This window comes from Cheilinus undulatus, linkage group 9 (assembly GCF_018320785.1).
Source record: "Cheilinus undulatus linkage group 9, ASM1832078v1, whole genome shotgun sequence".
NCBI lineage: Eukaryota > Metazoa > Chordata > Actinopteri > Labriformes > Labridae > Cheilinus > Cheilinus undulatus.
In genome coordinates this window covers 49,971,284-49,991,127 of record NC_054873.1, presented here as the reverse complement: position 1 = coordinate 49,991,127, position 19,844 = coordinate 49,971,284, and the positions used below count along the sequence as shown (strand labels likewise).

The following is a 19,844-nucleotide window of genomic DNA, read 5'->3' as shown; positions in this document are numbered from 1 at the left end:
GAAAATATGAAATGAAAACACAAATGAATTTCTGCATTTATATCTTTCTAATTATTTTTACTCTTTATATTTTTTACATTTTCATACTGGAGGAAATCTGCAGACCTCACATTTTAGAGCCAGTTATAATAAAAATATGATATGATCTTGCGAGCTGGGTATAACTGTACCATGGGCCGGATTTGGCCCCCGGGCCCTGAGTTTGACACCCTTGGGTCAGACCTAAATCCCTGCTGTGATTGAGTCTGACATCCCTGCCATAGTGTGACGGTAACCAGCATGCATTTTTAAGTACACTCTTCCCCTCTCATTAAATTCAGATAGATCCCTATTATGTATGGAATAACGCCACAGAGCGAGCTCCTATTTCCTGTTTAGCCTTGAGGCTAACATTCCAGCAGAGTCCTGCAGCAGCGACTGTGAACCAGCCTTCACAGAAGAAAGGAATATTCTGCATTCACCCTCTTAATTGATCCCAGCGTGTCTTGTCTTTAATGGATCAATGTTAAAGAAGGCCTTACCTGGCTGTCCACATGCAGGTTTCTTATACATCCAGTGAAATGTTTGTGCTGCAGCTGAGGGTATTCATACGACACGTTTTCACTGACGCCTCCGAGCTGCAGAACATGAGTCCCATTCAGATACCTGCAAACAAAAGCCATTTATTAGTTAACCGCTGAGGAATGTGCACAAAGACCGCTTCTACTTTTGAAATTCAAAGCACAAACCTCAACAAAACCAAACGTCAACGCCAAGAGAAGAAAAGGAGCATGCACAGCATATAATCTGTCAAGGTTAAAATTTACGCTTTCATTCTTTTCCTGCAGAGGCTGCCTTCGTGTTTAATGCTTCATCACAACAAATGTGACGTCTGATTCCTGTGATTTTCTTCTATAGCAGACACAAATGCACGGAGGATAAATTACTTTTCTCAGAAACCATCAAATCACGCACGGCTGCAGCTCTGTACATTTCCAGAACATTGGACACAAGGTGATAAAACAGGGCCTGCTTTAATGCTCATTTTTATTTGTTAACTTAGCACATTCCCTAATGATAAACACTCAGATTTCCTACAATGTAATAAGTTTCCGCTCAAATACTGTGATCACAGCAGGTTCTCAAAGGTTCTTGTAATTTAGAAAGTTATTACAATTAATAGCAGCAGTAAAGCCCTTATGGATATCTTAAACTTCTTAAACTCATGGAATAATTACACAACAAAACAACGAGCGCAGTGGCAGGCCGGGACACAGCGGGGGAAAACAAGCGCTGCTGTGGCGCTGCCGAGGCAGCACAAACACGGCCAGGGAGACAGATTAGCCGGCGTTTTAGGGATAATATCTGAGGGCTTTATCGATACTGTTTTCCTCCAGAGGAACAGAAAGGAACATGAGGAAATGGAACAGAGAGAGGCTTAAACCGTCTGGATCTGGTTTGATTCAAATAAATGATTCCAGCAGCTTCTATATAAACGCCACATTAGAGAGCGTGACGCCAATACAAACTATGAAAGCTGCATCATGTAAGCATGAGGTTTGGTGTGCTTTGGCGCCCACCAAGAGTCTCTCATTGGTGGAACACCCATAGAACCAACCCCACTGTCCTCTGAAAGACTAAGGCTGACTCTTCATCTACACCCCAAACACACAGATACAGACAAAGTTTCATATCTATACTCTGCATTCATTTCTCTAAACCAGGGGTGGCAAACTCAAGGCCCGGGGGCCAAATCCGGCCTGTGGAACGATTATGTCCGGCCTGCAAGATCATATTTGTATTCTAACTGGCCCACCAGTATGAGGTTTGCAGATTTCCTCCAGTATAAGCTGTTAAGCCATAAAAACCTAAAAGTAAAGAGTAAGAAAGATTTCATAAAAAGTCAAGAAAGTGGGGACAGAAATTAATGTGCGTTTTATTTCATATTTTCAATTTTGCATCTCAAGATTATGACTCAAACTTATGATTTTGACCTTTCATTTCATACTTTGACCTTTTCAACTCAGTTTTGACTTTATGTCACATTTTTATCTTTTAGATTCCCAATTTTAAATTTTAAGTCATATTTTGACATTTTTCAACTCCTAACTTTGGCTTTTTAAGCCCATATTTTCACTTTTAAACTCATGATCTCGGCTCATGATTTAGAACTTTATTGCTATATAAGACTACAACAACAACCACGATCTTCACAATATCTGATCTTACACCGGGTTATTTCACCTGACCATGGATCAGTGTATGTCCTGTAGCGAGTCCACTGAGGAGGGAGAAAGCGCGTGTCACTACAGGGGTTTACCCCTCCCCTTTATGCTACTCTGAAGTCTGGTCAGCTTGTAGACTTCCAGCCTTCTCCAGCTGAGTAAAACCCAACCTTTAAACTAGAACGAGAAGTTAAACTGGTTTAACTCACATTCATGAACTGGGCCACCTCCGAGTGTAATTTCAGAGCCTTTTAGTGCTACTCCTTAACTCACAATGAGCCAAGATTAATTTTCAATTGTGTCAGATACTGATATAAAAGTCGCCTTGGTTTATAAGCCACAGTCAGCTTTCAGATGAAAACGACAGGTATTAAAAGTGCAGGTTATACACCTGATTTACAGCTAATTTAAAAAATCCTCTCTGCAGGGTGTGCTTGTATTTCTTTCATTCTACAGCAGGAGGTATGGGAAAAAGTGCATTTGTGAGTAATCAAATACTCAAAATGAGAGCGTTTCACATCAGGCATGTTGGTTACGTACCATGTCAGAGTGCGATTGCGCCCCCTGTCTTCCTCCCCTCGCCACTGTCTGCTGTGACATCAGCAACATTTGCCACCTAATGCACCACACTTGCACATCTGCACAGTCTGCTGCATTAGGTGGGGATACATTCATGGACAAAAGTATTGGCACCCCTGGAATTTTTCTAGAAAATACACCATTTCTCCCAGAAATTGTTGCAGTTACAGATGTTTTTGGTATACATGTGTTTATTTCCTTCATGTGCATTGGAACAACACAAAAACAGAATAAAAAAGAAAAAAAATAACATAATTTTACACAAAACTAAAAAATGGTCCAGAGAAAATGATCATCCCCCTTTTAAAACTGTGGGTAAATCATTTTATTTCCAGCATGTGATGCTCATTTAAACTCACCTGTGGCAGTAACAGGTGCTGGCAATCTAGAAATCACACCTGAAGCCAGTTAGAATGTCTAAAAGTTGACTCAACCTTTGTGTTGTGTGTCTGTGTGTCACACCAAGCATGGAGGAGAGAAAGAAGAGCCCAGAATTGTCTGAGGACTTAAGAAGCAAAATTGTGGAAAAATATGAACAATCTCAAGGTTTCAAGACCATCTCCAGAGATCTAGAAATTCCTTTGTCCACTGTGTGTAATATAATCAAGAAGTTTATAACCATGGAGCTGTGGCTAATCTCCCTGGACGTGGATGGAAGAGAAAAACTGACAAAAGAATGAACGCAGGATAGTTGGAATGGTGGATAAACATCCTCAGTCAACTTCCACACAAATTCAGGCTGTCCTGCAGACTCAGGGTGCAAAATTGTCAGCTGGGACCATACGTGGTCATCTGAATGAGATGAAGCGCTATGGCAGGAGACCGAGGAGAACCCCACTGCTGACAAAGAGACATAAAAAAGCCAGACTGGAGTTTGCAAAAATGTACCTGAGTAAGCCTCAATCCTTCTGGGAGAACATTTTTTGGACAGATGAGACTAAGGTAGAGCTTTTTGGAAAAGCACGTCATTCTACTGTTTACAGAAAACAGAATGAGGCCTACAAAGAAAAGAACACAGTACCTACAGTCAAACATGGTGGAGCTTCAAGGATGTTTTGGGGTTATTTTGCTGCCTCTGGCACTGGGTGCCTTGACTGAAGAAGACCAAGAAATGGTTGGAGACAAAGCTGGAGAGTTCTGAAGTGGCCAGCAATGAGTCCAGATCTAAATCCCATTGAACACCTATGGAGAGATCTCAGAACTGCTGTTGAAGAAGCACCCTTCAAATCTGAGAGACCTGGAGCAGTTTGGAAAAGAAGAGTGGTCCAAAATTCCAGCTGAGAGGCGTAAGAAGTTTGATGTTGGTTATAGGAAGAGATTGGTTTCAGTTATTTTTTCCAAGGGTGTGCAACCAAATATTAAGTTGAGGGTGCCAACAATTTTGTCCGGCCCATTTTCTGAGTTTTCTGTAAAATTACGTAAATTTTGTCTTTTTTCTTCAAATTTTTTATGTTGTTCCAATGCATATGAAGGAAATAAACACATGTATACCAAAAACATTTGTAATTTCAACAATTTCTGGGAGAAATGGTGTATTTTCTGGAAAATTCTAGGGGTGCCAATACTTTTGTCCATGACTGTATGCACGTACTGTACAGTTTAAAAATTCACTAAAATGAAGAAAGAAGAGGAAGCAACCATGGCAGGCACTTACAGTCTTTAGGCTTTGTTTGTATATTAGAGTCCATCCTGCTACTATGGACGTTTTCATGACTTTCTAAGAGGCCAATGGCGATCCTCTTCCTACTTCCACATCTACCAGAGGATAGAGGATAAAATGGACCTGTGCTGCACGGACACGATGGTTTCTGAAGAGGCAGGAGACTATTAGAAGAGACTTTATAACCTTACTCTCTGCTGAGTACTCTGTACTCCACCATAATCTAACAAGCCAGACTTTGGGGTCAAGTGTACCCGGGTCCCTACTGTGAAACTCTGCTGAGAATACTTGAAAATCAAAATGAGTGAAAATGCCCGTCTGCTACATGTCTGTATGAGGGGAGCCCAGAGATCATCTATTCACGAAAGCTTCTTAACACGTACACTCAAAAGTGGACTGTAAAGCCATCTGTAGTGGGTTGCAGATGTTAAACAGTCTATGTTGTGCTTTTATGTTGAAGGATACATCTCCATCTCCTTTCTTCTTGCCTCCATTCTGCCCTGTTATCATTGAAAGCATCTGGTCTGATGGAAAATTTCAGAAATTTGAGTGGTGATTGATGGTTAAGGATGTCATATTGGGCCCTCACTGCTCTACTACAGTTAATTTCCACATCTTTAAATAACAATAATAGATGTTTTTCTTCACGTTTGAGCTTTCACCGCCTTTCAGGCTGCAGCTTTTGTGAGTGCGAAAGCAGCACTCTATATGGGATTGTTTACCCCTGAAGGGACACGGGGCATTTAGTGGTGGTCCCTATGGGCCATCCATCCGTTGACATTTTAAAACCGTAGAAGTAAAAATAACCTAAAGGTGTTTGAAACCACAGGGAAGCCCTTAGAGGGTGTCTGGAGAATTTATGGAGCCTTATTGTTGACAAACTCCACACTGAACCAGCCTGTAGCTTGATGAACTTCATTAACGTGTATGTTAATCCGTCTTTAACACATCTACAGTACTTAATCCCTCCATCCGTGACGTATCACTGCAGGAATGAAGTGCTGCTCGGCTCCTTTAAAGGTTCAGAGGAGCAGCTTTGTGTTTATACTGTGTGCTGTCACCTTCCCTGCCCTGACACCTGCACACTTTTTCCACTCAATTATCGATCTTACTTGTCCCTGTTGGGCGTGACCCCTCGGATTTCACACGATGAGCGGTCCTCTGTCATTGCCCAGGAGTCCACGCCTTCAGTCTCCATGATGATCGCCGTGGAGCATCGATCCAGAGTGAAGCGCACCTCCTTTAAACGAGGAGAGAGTGGAGAGGTCACTGCGCCTGCATGCATGGACCAGTAAGCATACTGCAGCCTGACACTTCATAAAAACGCCAGCATGTGTCTTAATTAGGGCTGCCAGTGTTAATGCAATAGTCCTGATGGGATAAAGGTCAGGAATTAATATGATCAGTCTTTTAAATCACAATAACTGTGCTATTTTGACCTTTTAAGCACACTGTAGTTATGCAATGGAGGCAGTGGTTAGATACTGCTCTCACAGTGATGTAAAGCACTGCTCTTCACGTTTCGTTTCACTTTAAAAGCTCTCAGACAGCTCAGTGGATGAGTATGAATTCACCTGAACCTTGTGATATTAAACATTTACCTCGTTAATACCTCACTTTTAGTATTTTACTTTTATATCCATAGAAAGTTCTTTTTCTGCTGTAAAGTTGATGTCAGATTACAAAGGAAAAGTAAAGAAGAAGAGAAAATCTCTTAATCGTTAACTTTAACAGGGATTATTTAGACAGAGAATGCAACATGAACCCTTTAACCCTCTGAGCTCTCAGCTGTTTGAACCACTGTGTCTCTCCTGGACTTATTGTCTTACAAAGCGTGTTTAACATCAACCCTGTGGTGCACAGTCAAGATCCAAAGCTTCTGTTATTCAGGATGCTGTAAAACATTTAAAACTATCATTTACAAATAAAATGAATAAACGGTCTGATGTAATGAAGCCGAGCCGTTGCACAGACCGTTCGTCTGAGGCGCCTCTCTGTCAGAATGGAAATACGTGTTTAACCTTTCAAAATAAAATCACGTTAAACGTCCGCTGAGGGTTAAGAAACCTGATAAATCTGATTACTAAACATTTACTACAGCCCGGTCAACAGTCTGCTCACAGGAACAAAGCCGTCCTCTATAAGTGCATGAGTAGCTAATGCTATGCTAACTACATAAATAACAGAGCTAGGCATATAACAGTGCTACAAAGCTAGCTATAGCTAAACTGACAGAGCAGCTATGCAGCTAAACCAGGGGAGTCAAACTCAATCACAGCCGGGGCCGGATTCTGAACTTGGGTCTAACCTGAGCCTAAATAAATAAATAAAGATAACAGGGTGGATATTTAGCCATAAAATGTCAGCATTATTTTCACCAGCAGTGAATTATGGCGGAAAAAGTTTGGCACTCATTTTAAATGATTTTATGATTAAAAAGTTGACATGAAAAGTTAAAAACTCAAAATCTGAGATAAAAAGTCAAACTTAGAAGTTTAAAAGGAAAAAACATGAAATTTAAAGTCAAAATAATGTTTTAAAAAAGGCAAAATATGAGATAGAAAACTGAAACCATACATTTTAAAAGTCAAAACATGAGATAAAATTCAAAATCATGATTTTTAACAGTCAAAATATGAGGTAAACATTAGAATCACAAGTTTAAAATGTCAAAATATGAAATAAAATTTAAAATCACAAATTTTTAAAGGTGAAAGTAAGAGAGATAAAAGTCAGTTAGGAGTTGAAAATGTCAAAACATGAGATAAAAGTCAAAACCGCAACTTAAAAAGGTGAAAAAAAGAGATAAAATTAAAAATCATGGGTTTTCAAGGTAAAAAAAAATGAGATAAAAGTCAAAACCGCGACTTAAAAGGTAAAAAAAAAGAAATAAAATTAAAAATCATGGGTTAAACAGGGTCAAAACATGAGATAAAAGTCAAAAATGTGACTTAAAAAGGTAAAAAAAAACTGAGTTAAAATTAAAAATCATGTGTTTTTAAGGTTAAAAAAAAAAGAGAGATTGCCTAGATGTTTCTTCGTCTGTTTGTTTCCTGTGTGGTTTTCTCATGAATGTAACTACCAGATTTTGTTTATGGATAAAGGAAAAACTGGAAATACGACGTACGGCACTTCCTTCCTGAGATAAGGAAGGCGTCTCAGATGATCGGTCTACAGCCAGACCTCTGTCTCCAGCCAACATGCACCAGGTCAGAATGCCATGTTTTTGATGCAGAATAATGGCATTTTAAACATGCGATTAAAGTAAATTAATTGTGATTAACTCTGAAAACTCATCAGCTCATTCTAGTGTAAAAGCTGATGCTTTGACAGCTGTAATTTAAATGTGTCATCTCTAAAACGTAGCGGTCTCAGCGCTCCTCTTACTTTACTGTTGCTCCTCACGTCCAGGCGATGCCAGCGTCGGTCAGCCACGCCGGCGTTGTTTGTTAACTGGAGCACCAGGGTCCCAGAACCGTGGTTCACTTTCAGACTGGGCGTCCCACCAATCAGCTCTGAGGAGAAGACAGCGCTGAATCAGCATTACAAAGAACACGTATGTGGAGGTTATCAGTCCTGCGGGTCTGTGGAGGTCCAGGTCAGAACTGACTTGGCTTAAAATCTCAGGAAAATTCACCTCCCTGCCATCGGACTTCTTTCTAGGCTTCTACCAAAATAAAGCTGCTGGACTAGATAGATTCAATGTCTGTCCTCAGGCAGAACTATTTCGCAACGCTCTGATCTGAAACGCTTCTGCCTGGTCTGAGCATGGACGGACCAATCAGGGTCATGTTTGGAGAACGAGGCGGTAGCTAGGAGCGTGGTTTAGTTGTACTGCAACCTGGTAAAAAAGGTAAAAAGCTGGTAAAAAGTGTCAGGTTTGATCGTAACTGGACGTTTCTGTATAAATGACAAGTGAAGAATCAAACAGAAAACTTGGCAGTAATGATTTTTTTTCTCTTCGTCTGACTCCACTGATAGTTAGCAACGTTAGCAGCTTCACTCCACAGCTGCACATTCCCACTAAGTCGAATGTTTCATCACTCTGATTGGCCCATGATGAATGAACCAGAAACCACATTAGTCCAATCACCCCTTTAGATCAGGGGTTCTTAACGTTGGGGTCGGGACCCCAGTGGGGGTCGCGAGACACTGAGAGGGGTCTCCGGATGCCTTAAAAAACTAAGAACATTTTTTAATTACACTGTTGCCACTTCACACCAGTTTTGTCTAATTTTAACCCATTTTTATCACTTTTTTCCACCAATTTTTTCACACTAACTGAAACCCCATTTTTGTGAAGTTTAAACCCTTTCCACCACCTTTTTCTGCCTGCTTTTGCCACCTCTAAACCAAATCTTGCCACTCTCTGCCTATTGTTGGCTCTGCTGTCCCATTATTGCCTCTATTAACCCCTTTTACCACTTTTTAAGACACATTTTACAATTTGATATGCCCATTCTTGCCACTTTCTGACTATTTCTGCCTCCACTAATCCTTTTTAGCCAGTTTATATCAATTTTCACACCATTTCACCAAATTTCCACCTATTTTTGCCACTTTAATGCCATTTCAGCCACTTTTGAATCCCATTTAACCATTTAATATGCACATTTTTGCCACTTTAACCAATTTTTGCCATGTTTTGGTTATTTTTTGCCACTTTAATGTAATTTTTGGCATTTCCAACCCATTTCTGCTACTTTTAAAATCTACTTTCACCACCTTTCCCACCATTTTTTGCCATTATTAACCCATTTTAGCTGTTTTTAACATATTTTAATTCTGTTTTTATCAAAAGGATTTACATTTTAAGAGGGCTACTTACTACACAAATGAATTTAAATGTGTTTCTTTGATAAGAGTGGTTATTATTCAGGTTAAACATAAAATACCACAGCTTCACTTTACAACGGACCGTGATTTTGCTGGCCCCCAGTTTGGCCGGCCCCCAGAAAGCTCTCCCATCTTTCCCCCCTAATGGGCGGCCTCTGCACATGATTGGTCTAGAATGTGCATGGCTGTGTTCAGCCACCTTCAGGTACAGGGGGGGGTCTCCGGTCACTGGCACTTTTATTTTGGGGGTCGCGGGTCGTGGCTGCCCAGATGGATGTGGGCCATCCCATAATGGACATGGGAAACAGTCTGTGGCATATCAGGTTGATCCAAAAGGCGGAGTAGGGCTGAAAGGATTTCATCTAAGACCAATTTCCTTTTCAGATCGAGTCTAAAATCCTGTAAATCAAGATCATAATAAAACCTGAATGATGTTTTTAGCATCATAAACTAAAGCAGCTCTTCAAGGTTCAAGTACAGAGAAACAGCTCAGCAGAGATGAAATAAACAAGGTCATAAAAACTGCGATTAAATGTGTAAGAAACAAAGAAATGAGGCAAGAAGTTTGTAGAGGCACTGAAAAACCACAGGAGACGTTTATAAACACCTGTGCTCAGAAGAAAAGTCAGGTTCAGAATAAGACAGAGACTGTAAGCCACATCAGCGTCAGAGATGGAAATTATTCACACATGGATGAAAAAACAGGAACAAAAATCAATTAAAAGCTCTGGATTACGGTTCACAGAGAGCTCTGGATTTTCCAGTTATGACTGTTCCTGGAATCAGATGTGGCTGCTGGACGTTCTCACTGCTCGTTAATTAATCATGTGAGTTCCTACAAATGAATTTAAATTCAACTTTAAATTTTCAGGGTGAATGGAAACGGATAGCTTCAATCATCTGCAAAAAAATCTGAACTAGAAGTAAGACGAGAAGGAAATGTAAAGGTAAAAGACAAATGAAACACCTCAGGTCAGCCTTCAGATGTGACAGCCGTGATTCTCCTTGAATATCTGACCTTTAACTGTACATAACTCACTTCCTGTTCAGTTTCACCATGACAATCACAGACCTGGGCCTGTGACAGTCTGGGCCTGATGCATGAGCACAAATCTTCATGCATTTAACTCAAACCTTCGTGAGGGTTTATGATTATTATAGCTATGTTATTATCATCAGTACAGCCTGCCCTTTAGCCAGTGACCTTCTGTGGCTTACCCTCTAACTGAGGGTGTCAAAACTGTCCACTGGATAAGTCAGCAGTCTTCCCCATGGCTGTGGTTGTGTGAGGTAGTGAATTTTTAATTTTTGTGAGCCATAAGCCATAATAATCAAGACTGAAACAAGAATCCTTCGAGATACAACCGAAATTCCAAAAAAGTTGGGGCGCTTGGTAAAATGTAAATAGAAACAATATGCAATGATCCTTTAACCCTCGGGTATCCCTAAAAATTGCTGCCTCATTTTCCTCCTAGTGAGCCAAAAATGCACAGGGTGGGGGGTGGGGTGGGGAGGGGGTATATCTGTAAATAAAAAAGTTATATTAATCTATTTTCAACAATTTTAAGTTTTCCTTGTTTTATCAACTTGTGCCATAAACAAAAATACCAAATACTCAATAACTGTCATATCTTTAACCCTTTGAATGCCATGTTTGTAATGCAAACAAACAAACATTTTTTGATGAACAAAAACACACAAATTGATTTTTTTCAAGATACTACATGAATACTACATGATAGCTTATTTTTTATTATTGCAGCCTGCCATATCTAATCCTGGTGTCGCTGCAGTTTTAGATAGAAAATACACTCTTTTCTTTTTTAATATACTACATGGAAAGCAGATTAATTCCTCTTTGATGATTGCACTACTCACACACTGATCTGCACATAAAAAAACCTCAGAGAGTTAGTGAGAAGGGGAGCAGAGGGCAGTATAACACTGAAATCTGGTGGAAAAAAAACATGTATTTCCTGCCCTTGCCCATACATGGTAAAAGTGACATCACTGGGTAAAAAAATGGTCCAGGTGCAAATATAAAGCCCCAACTCTCAAATGAAGCCCAGAAAGCAGAAAATGCATGATTCATGCCTGAATGGCGTATGGATCAAAAGAAGTGGTTTGAATGGGTTTCAATGGGGACTTTTTGTACACCAGGGATATTAACACCATGAAAAAGGTTTACTTTATTTATGTTGGGCTGATTGTTGTGACTGGGACAGAATTTTGAAAATCGTGCAAAAATGAACCAAAAATACAATACATGATAATATTAATTGTGAAAGAGAGCAGTGCTATTTAAAAAATAACAACAAAGTGTGCATTTTTGGCTCAAGGGGTACCAGAGGGTTAACCTCATAAACCCATATTTCATTAACAATAGAACAGAAACAACAGATCACATCTTGAATCTGAGACATTTTACCATTTCAGGAACAATATTAGCTCATTTTTAATTTGATGGCAGCAACAGATTTCAAAAAAGTAGAGACAAGGCAGCAGAAGGCTGGAAAAGTAAGTGGCACTAGTGAAAAATAGCCTGATGAGTATTTATAACAAACTAGTTTAATTATCAACAGGTCAGTCACATGAATAGGTATAAAAGGAGCATTTTAGAGAGGCAGAGTCTCTAAGAAGTAAAGATGGGCAGAGGTTTACCAGTCTGTGAAAAACTGTTTAAAAATTGTTGAACAATTTCAGAAAAATTATCCCCAATGTAAACTGCTAAGACTTTAAATCTCCCTCCATGTACAGTCCATAATATCACCAACAGAGTCAGAGAATCTGGAGAAATCTCTGTGAACAAGGGACAAACTGAAGGGGCCACTGCATTAATAACAGGTGTGATTCTGTAGTGAAACCACTGCATGGGCTCAGGAACATTCCAGAAATCATCGTCTGTCAACACAGTTGGCCGTGCCATCCACCAATGACAGTTAAAGCGGGATCATGGAGAGAAGAAGCCATATGTGAACAGGATCCAGAAACAGCGCCGTCTTCTCTGGACCAAAGCTCATTTAACATGGACTGAGGAAACATGGAAAACTGTTCTGTGGTCAGAGGAAACTACAGACGCCGTGTCCTGTGGACTAAAGAGGAGAGGGAGCATCCAGCTTGCTCTCCTGGCTCAGCTCTAAAGCCTGCATCTCTGATGGTATGGGGTTGCATTAGTGCCTATGGCGTGGGCAGCTCTAACATCTGGAGAGGAACTATCAATGCTGAGAAGCAGAGAGAGGTTTTAAAGCAACATATGCTCCCATCCAGACCCTGTCCACATGGAGACGAAAACAGTAGTCAGTTACAGATTTATGCACTCTAGGACTCGTTTTGAAAAAGTATCTATAACAGTCACCAAAAATGCCGTTTCGTGTGGATGAAACGCCAATACGACAAAAAAACTTTTGTTTATACTCCTGAATTTGTTTCCGTGTGGACGGGGCCCCAGACAACGTCTCTTTCAGGGACGGCCTTGACGATTTCAGCAAGACCATGCTAAACCACATACCACATCCATCACAACAGCATGGCTTCACAGGAGAAGAGTCCGGGTCCTGGACTGGTCTGCCTGCAGTCCAGACCTTTCCCCTTTAGAGCAGTGTTAATTTTGGCAGCTATTTTTAATTTTAGTCTAAGTTTTAATCTTCAAATGAAATGCATTTTAGTTTTAGTCACATTTTAGTCATTTCTATCCTTTTTAGTTTTAGTCTAGTTTTAGTCCATAAAAGTCCTCACAGTTTAGTCTTTACTTTAAGTCTAAGCATTTATTCTCTTCCTAAATCTGATACAGAATCATGGTAGTGTGTTCTCTGCCAAACCTGGGGTCCCTGCTTTCTACAGCTGAGAGGCAGAATAGATACAGATGTGTTGTTTTTGACAGATTTACCCACAGTGGAGAAATATCATGGATTTCAAATGTATGAAGAAAACTACATTACATTTTAGTCTAGTTTTAGTCATCACAGATCTATTTTTGTTAGTCTCAGTCTAGTTTTAGTCATCACAGATCTATTTTTGTTAGTCTTAGTCTAGTTTTAGTCATCACAGATCTATTTTTGTTAGTCTCAGTCTAGTTTTAGTCATCACAGATCTATTTTTGTTAGTCTTAGTCTAGTTTTAGTCATCACAGATCTATTTTTGTTAGTCTCAGTCTAGTTTTAGTCATCACAGATCTATTTTTGTTAGTCTCAGTCTAGTTTTAGTCATCACAGATCTATTTTTGTTAGTCTCAGTCTAGTTTTAGTCATCACAGATCTATTTTTGTTAGTCTTAGTCTAGTTTTGTCACGGAAAAAAAGGCTGTTGATGAATATTTTTAGTCATAGTTTTGGTCAACAAAATTAAAACTGCTTTGGAGCACCGGAAAAGGAAAAATCCAGCAGAGAAGACCCAGGACTGTCGAGCAGTTAGAATTCTACATCAGGCATGAATGGGACAACATTCCTCCCCATCAACTGTGCTCCTCACTTCCAAGACGTTTCATTAAAAGATGAGGGGATGCTGCACAACGGTAACTAGTCCTGACCCTACTTTTTTGAGATGTGTTGCTGCCATCAAATTCCAAATGAGCTAATATTTTTCATGAAAAGGTGAAAACTCTCAGTTTAACATCTAATATGTTGCTTAAGTTCTATCATGAATAAAATAAGGGTTTATGAGATTTGACAATCACTGATTCTGTTTTGCGGTTATATTTACACAGCGCGCCAACTTTTTTGGAGCTGGGGTTGTATTTAACAGTGTGTGAATCTAGAATATGTGTGAGTTTAATTTTGAGTAGAAAAACTTCCACACAAACCAAAAGTTGGTCTCAGGAGCTGTGAGTGAACATCACGACCCACAGCATCAACAACCTCGGTGAATAATCACAGAAACGATCCTGTTTTACTTCTAGCCTTGGTTTATTTGAAGCTGAATTAAAATCGGCCTCTAAACGAGAGTGAAGACTAATAATAGACACATTGTAAGTCCAAATCCATCTCTAAATCCAAGCAGAGATTCAGTTTGATCAAATATTTACTACTGTCCTTCACTTGAAGGATTTGGGTTTGTGAAGAATAATCCCTGCTGATGTGTCCTTGAGTGAGAGTCGGTGCTCAGCTCTGACGCTGAGGAAGGGTAAACAAAGACGGCGTTCCTTATAGCTCACCATGAAGGACTGCAGACACTGTAAACGGTAAAATGGGGTCGCCTTTGCTGCACCATATTAAGTATTTGCTCATTTCCCTCAGCGGTACAAATGTGCCTTGTATATCTGATTAGCCAGCACTCAGTAATTAACCACAGAATGAAGTTCCATGTTTCAGAGCAATAACAGCCCGCAGGCTGCCGTCTAATTATCCGTCCTACCGATGGCCATGTAGTCCTCGGCGTCTCCTGGCAGCAGCGTGGCCAGTGGGCCGGCGTAGAGCAGCAGCCCGTCGTCCTCCTCCGTCATAAACTCCAGTGAAAGATGGCTATCAAAGCACGGCCTTATGGGGGGAAACCAGGCATAACCGTCACCAAGGAAACTGAGTCTCGTCTGCTGACAGTCTGGCCCCTCCAGCTGCGGCGGGCAGCGGCACCTGTAGCACCGAGGAGAGAGACAAAAGTGAGAAGAATCAGGAGAGAGAAACAATCAGTTCGATTCTTGTTTTGTGTTGTGTGAAATCTTCACGCTGTTCAATCTCAGGATCGCAGCGCGGCGACTTCTCTGCAGCGGACGTGACAGTCGTGTTGATGTCCGCCGGCCAAGGTTTTGACTTTGACTCTCTGCAGACAGAACCTTTTATCAATCACAGTTTGCATTAGGCGGCGAGCCCTGAATATTTAATTCTACATTAAATCAATTAGTGATGAACACAACAGAGCGGGGCTCTCTTCTTTATCTATCACAGCTGAACCCTCTGGAGACTCAGCACATCACACATCCTTTGTTAACGGATAATTAATTCGACTTATTTCACTTTGCTTTGCAGACGCTGATTTCCTGGAATCTCTCACTAAAATCCCACCCAGCTTGATTTCTGTGCATTCTCCTTCTTATCTGCTTTGATTGGGGCTGGAGTGTTAAAGATCACTGCTCCTGCAGAAATGAAATGCTTCCTCTTGAAGCTTTTATGTATGAGAGCGTAAAGGTTAATATGAACAATCCTACCAAAGCAGCATAAAGGAGGAGATACATGCAGTGATGAAAAACAGCTCATTCTTTAACTGTTACGGCGAGGATGGAGGCGACCGCTTGATCTCATCCCGTCCCCTCCACTGCAGGCATGTGCGACAAGCTGGCTCTGCTGATAATGTCAAAGCCATCTATTTTCATGCAGTGTGTGAGAGGAGCTGTGTGTGCCGAGGCTGTTAGGGGCTGTTTCTCCCCATTGCTGTTTATTCTGCAGAGGGGCAACACATGTCGGGAATACTGATCCGAACGCAGCAAAAGGGACGGCTTAGGCGGAGCGTAGCCTTATGCATACATATCCAGACGGCGAGCAGCACACCTTTCACTGCTCTTTCATGTGGCTCAAGAGAGCAATGCCAACCCAAATCAAGGAGAGCAGGGCATGTTTTTCTCTCTTCTGACTGACAATATCTGATCAGCCCTCTCTCCAGATGTCTGTTAAGCTCCTCTGACAGACCACAGAACCAAAAATTGGATTCTTTATGGTTGAGGAGTAACCACATGAGGTCACGTATAGTACATAGGAGGAGATACTGCTCTCACAGAAAAGAGGCCTCTGGCAGCAGTGTGCAGCGGAGACAATTTAAGATAAAGAGGGAGAAAAGCACTCCTGTGCATCCTCTCTCTGGCTCTCACTAACTCACGCTCATGTAAACGGCATTAAAGGAGATTTTTGAGAAGTTGTGAGCATAGAGGGGGAGCATTTCTACTAATCCCTTTGCCCTATATTTATTTAATCTGCGCATTAGTGTGTGCATGAAATCAAATATGTTCTCCTTCTGCAGCCATACACTCTGAGACCACTTGAAGGCCTTTATATTGATGACATGCATTTATCTTTATTAAAGGAGTTTTTGTGCCCTAAATTTCACCTCAGCATCCCTACAATAATCAGAACAGGAGCAAACGCCCCTCCAGGCTTTTGTTTGACAGAACTGCTGCAAATAACTGAATTCTTAATGATAATACCATGTCAGGATCGAGGGTAGATTCATCGCTTCTTAACACTAGAACCACCGTGGATCTCTATACACCTGAAACAGCCAACGGGTCAAATTTACCCGTCATTAACGTGCCTTGATTTTCATAAATAGCACTGATGGAGGACTGTTAGTTAACCACTGACATTGAACAGCTTATTAACCGCAGATAGAAAACTAAATCACTGTTGGAAGATGATCCGTCGCATCATTTAAAGGCATGTTTCTGACAAAAAGAGGATTTTTTTATTTGTCAAAGGGGCTCAGCTAGCCTCTTAGCTCAGTTCCAGACTCCTCTAGACTCTGGTCTCCCTTTAGTTTGACAGACAATGCTAGACACCAGGAGGTCTGCAGGACTACTTGTGACATTGATCGCCTCCATGCCAGGTAAATCAGTCAAAATCACTGTTTTGTAAAGTGTACGGATCATAATTGCAGGATTCAGGCCTATTGTTAAGTGCTAACTCAACTCTTTTCCCATTCATTACTAATGCCTGTCCCCTACTTCCTGAGCCTCCTCTGACACTCTGGATCTCATGAGTGCAAACAACCAACAGCTACAAAAGGAGGGCCGCCTTCATGTTCCCGAATTTGAAGGCAATACCATTACAGTCCCTGTTGGTGTAACAGACAGATGTCTGAATACTTTTGTCCATGTAGTGTAGGGGTGTCCAGACTTTTTCCATTGGGGGCCACATACAGGGATAGTAGGGCCCCTGTCACATAAATCTCCTTGATATTAAAGTAAATAAAACCAATCTAATGTAGGTTAAGATAGCCTCAGTGACTGATTAACTGGCTAGTTGATGGCTGACAAGGCAAATTGTTGAAAAATTCTATCGCAAGAGCCTAAATGGTAAAAAGTGACTAAAGTGGGCAAAAAAGCAGTAAAAAGGCTGAAAAATGGGGGAAAGTGGCATTTAATGGCAAAAAGCAGCTGAAATGGGCAAAAAAAATGCAAAGAAGCAGGACAAAAGTGGCTAAAACTGATAATAAAAAAAAGCAAAGTGGGATAAAAGTGGCAAAAATGGATGAAAAGTGACTAAGGGAAAGGGTTAAAATGGGCTAAATGCAGCACAAACGGATTAAACGTGGCAAAAAGTGGGGGAAAAGGGGCAAAATAGGCATGCAATGGAGAAAACTGGGTGAAAAGTTGCAAAAATGGGTGCAAAGTCAAAAAAAATGAGCTACAGTTGGTAAAAAAGCACCAAAAAATGTGTGAAAAGTGACTAAAGTGGGCAAAAAAGCTGTAACAAGGTGGGAAAATGGGAGAAAAGTGGCATTTAATGGCAAAAGGCAGCTGAAATGGGGAAAAAAATACAAAGAAGCAGGAAAAAAGTGGCTAAAACTGAAGGAAAAGGACAAAAATGGGATTAAAGTGGCAAAAATGTGTGAAAACAAGCGGTAAAAATGGGCTAAAAGCAGCAGAAATGATAAAAAATAAATAAAGGTTGACAATTGAGTTTGAATGTTAAAACCTACTGTATAAATGTGGGGAAACAAACTGGTTAACGTAATTTACAATGATACATTTCAAAGGGTCAAAGTTTAAAAGAATAATATTTCAAATGAGGACGTAAAAGAGCCACAAATTATCACAAAAGAGCCAGACGTTGAGTATCGCTGATTTATAGTGTTGTCTCAGTTTAGTCCTTAAAAACAGCACTAAAACTTGTCATAATGTTTGTTTACAGCATTAGCATGGTAGCACTGCCTTGTGCCAAACTAAGAATAATACAGTCTAGCACAAGCATCATGGTCTATTGAGGGCCATATTTCATTTAATTTAAAACGTTATTGGGGGGCCACATTTTGCCCCCGGGCCATAGTTTGGACACACCTGATAAAGTGATTCCCTTTCATCTTTATAGCTGTATGTGACTGCCATGGTAAATCAAGTCATTTTCCCTGCACTAATACAGTTCACACTCATCAAAGCCCTCAAAGGGACGATTAAATAGTGACGGCCACTCTACATAGAAGCCTCCATTATCAGTGTGGGAATGTGGCGTGAATGGAAGGTCTGATCTGAGGTGTAAAAAGTGCTCTGAGTAGTCAGACAGCTAGCAGAGCTCCATCCAAGCTCAGGTCCATTCACCATTCACATGCAGACTGAGCGTGCATTCAACTGTTACCACCGAGGGTTAAAATCTAAGCACAGGCCACTAACCCTGATCCAAAGGCTATGTTCATTAATTACAGTTAACTTCTGCAAAACACAGCACACCACAGCTTTAAAAGAATCGATACGAGGCCATAAAATCCGGGGCCCTAATTTAATAATCTTGGCGAGATGCACTCAGAAATGCACAAACATGCATATTGCTTCCATGGCAAAAAAAAAAAAGCCCAAAGCTGCTGCTCTATATTCAGCTGACAACACAGCACAGCAGCTCCAAAAAGTTGGGTCAAGCTGCAGGTGAAGGAGTTTTTTCTACTGTGGGGAGCGGTTAGTAATTTTGGGTTCATTTTGTGCGATGTCACTTTTACAGTGAGTTGAGCTCAGAGAGAGAGAAACCAGCAGCACACCGGGGAGCTCTGAGGGAACGTTCCAGTAGTCCTTCTTGGTTAGGAAAGTTCCCGACTGAGTTAAACAACCTGGAAATATTTAAGAGTCAGACACGATGGGAGCTGTTTGACTCCTCTAAAAGTAAGGAAAGGAGCGTCGCTGTTACGTCAGTCATCTCCTAAAGCAGAGGCAGAGCCGGACACACGTCCTTAATCTGTTTATTTTCAGTGTTAATGGTTTAATGTATTTTTTATTTTTTTATTTTCTTTTAGTTAAATTCAGTTTCCATTAATGCCTTTTTCTAAGCAGGAGCTTATTAACATCCAGAAAAAATCCCCCCATGCTGCTTCAGTTATACAAAACTATGCACAAACTCAAATTCCTAAAAAAGTTGGGACATTGTACAACTGAGAATAGAAACTGAGAACAGTGATTTGCAAATCCTTCTCAGCATTTATTCAACTGAATACAGCACAGGGACTAGATATTTCACATTCAAAATGGTAACTTTTGGTGCTCTTAGGAATTATATACACATTCTGAGTTTGATGCAAACAACATGTTCCAAAAAAGTTGGGACAGGAGCATGATAACCACTGTGTTCCATCTTTTTCTCTCTGAAAGAACTCTGTAAGCGCCAAGGGACTGAAGAGACAACCTTTACAGTGAAGCCATGGTGTTGTAACTCTGCCTGGCATTGTGTTCTTGACAGCATTTGTCAACATACAAGGAATTTAGAGGTTTGACCATCTACAGACCATAATATCATCAAATTATTCAGAGAATCTGGAGAAATCTCTGCATGTCAGAGACAAGGCTGAAAACCAACACTGAGTGCCTGAAACCTTGGACCTTTCTGTGATAGATATCACAACGTGGGCTCAGAAGGACTCCGCACAACCGTTGTACGTTAACCTAGT

The 19,844-nt window shown here is 40.7% G+C and overlaps 1 protein-coding gene across 1 annotated transcript in view; it reads right to left on the bottom strand.

Annotated features, from left to right (window-relative positions):
* LOC121514750 (neural-cadherin-like) overlaps nt 1-19,844 on the bottom strand; it is a 244,359-nt gene that overhangs the window by 46,661 nt on the left and 177,854 nt on the right. The window contains exons 24-27 of the mRNA XM_041795036.1: nt 14,628-14,842; nt 7,831-7,958; nt 5,556-5,683; nt 522-645 (exon numbers count right to left, since the gene is read on the bottom strand). Of these exons, the coding sequence (XP_041650970.1) occupies nt 522-645; nt 5,556-5,683; nt 7,831-7,958; nt 14,628-14,842 (595 nt within the window). The remainder of the gene's footprint in view (nt 1-521; nt 646-5,555; nt 5,684-7,830; nt 7,959-14,627; nt 14,843-19,844) is intronic.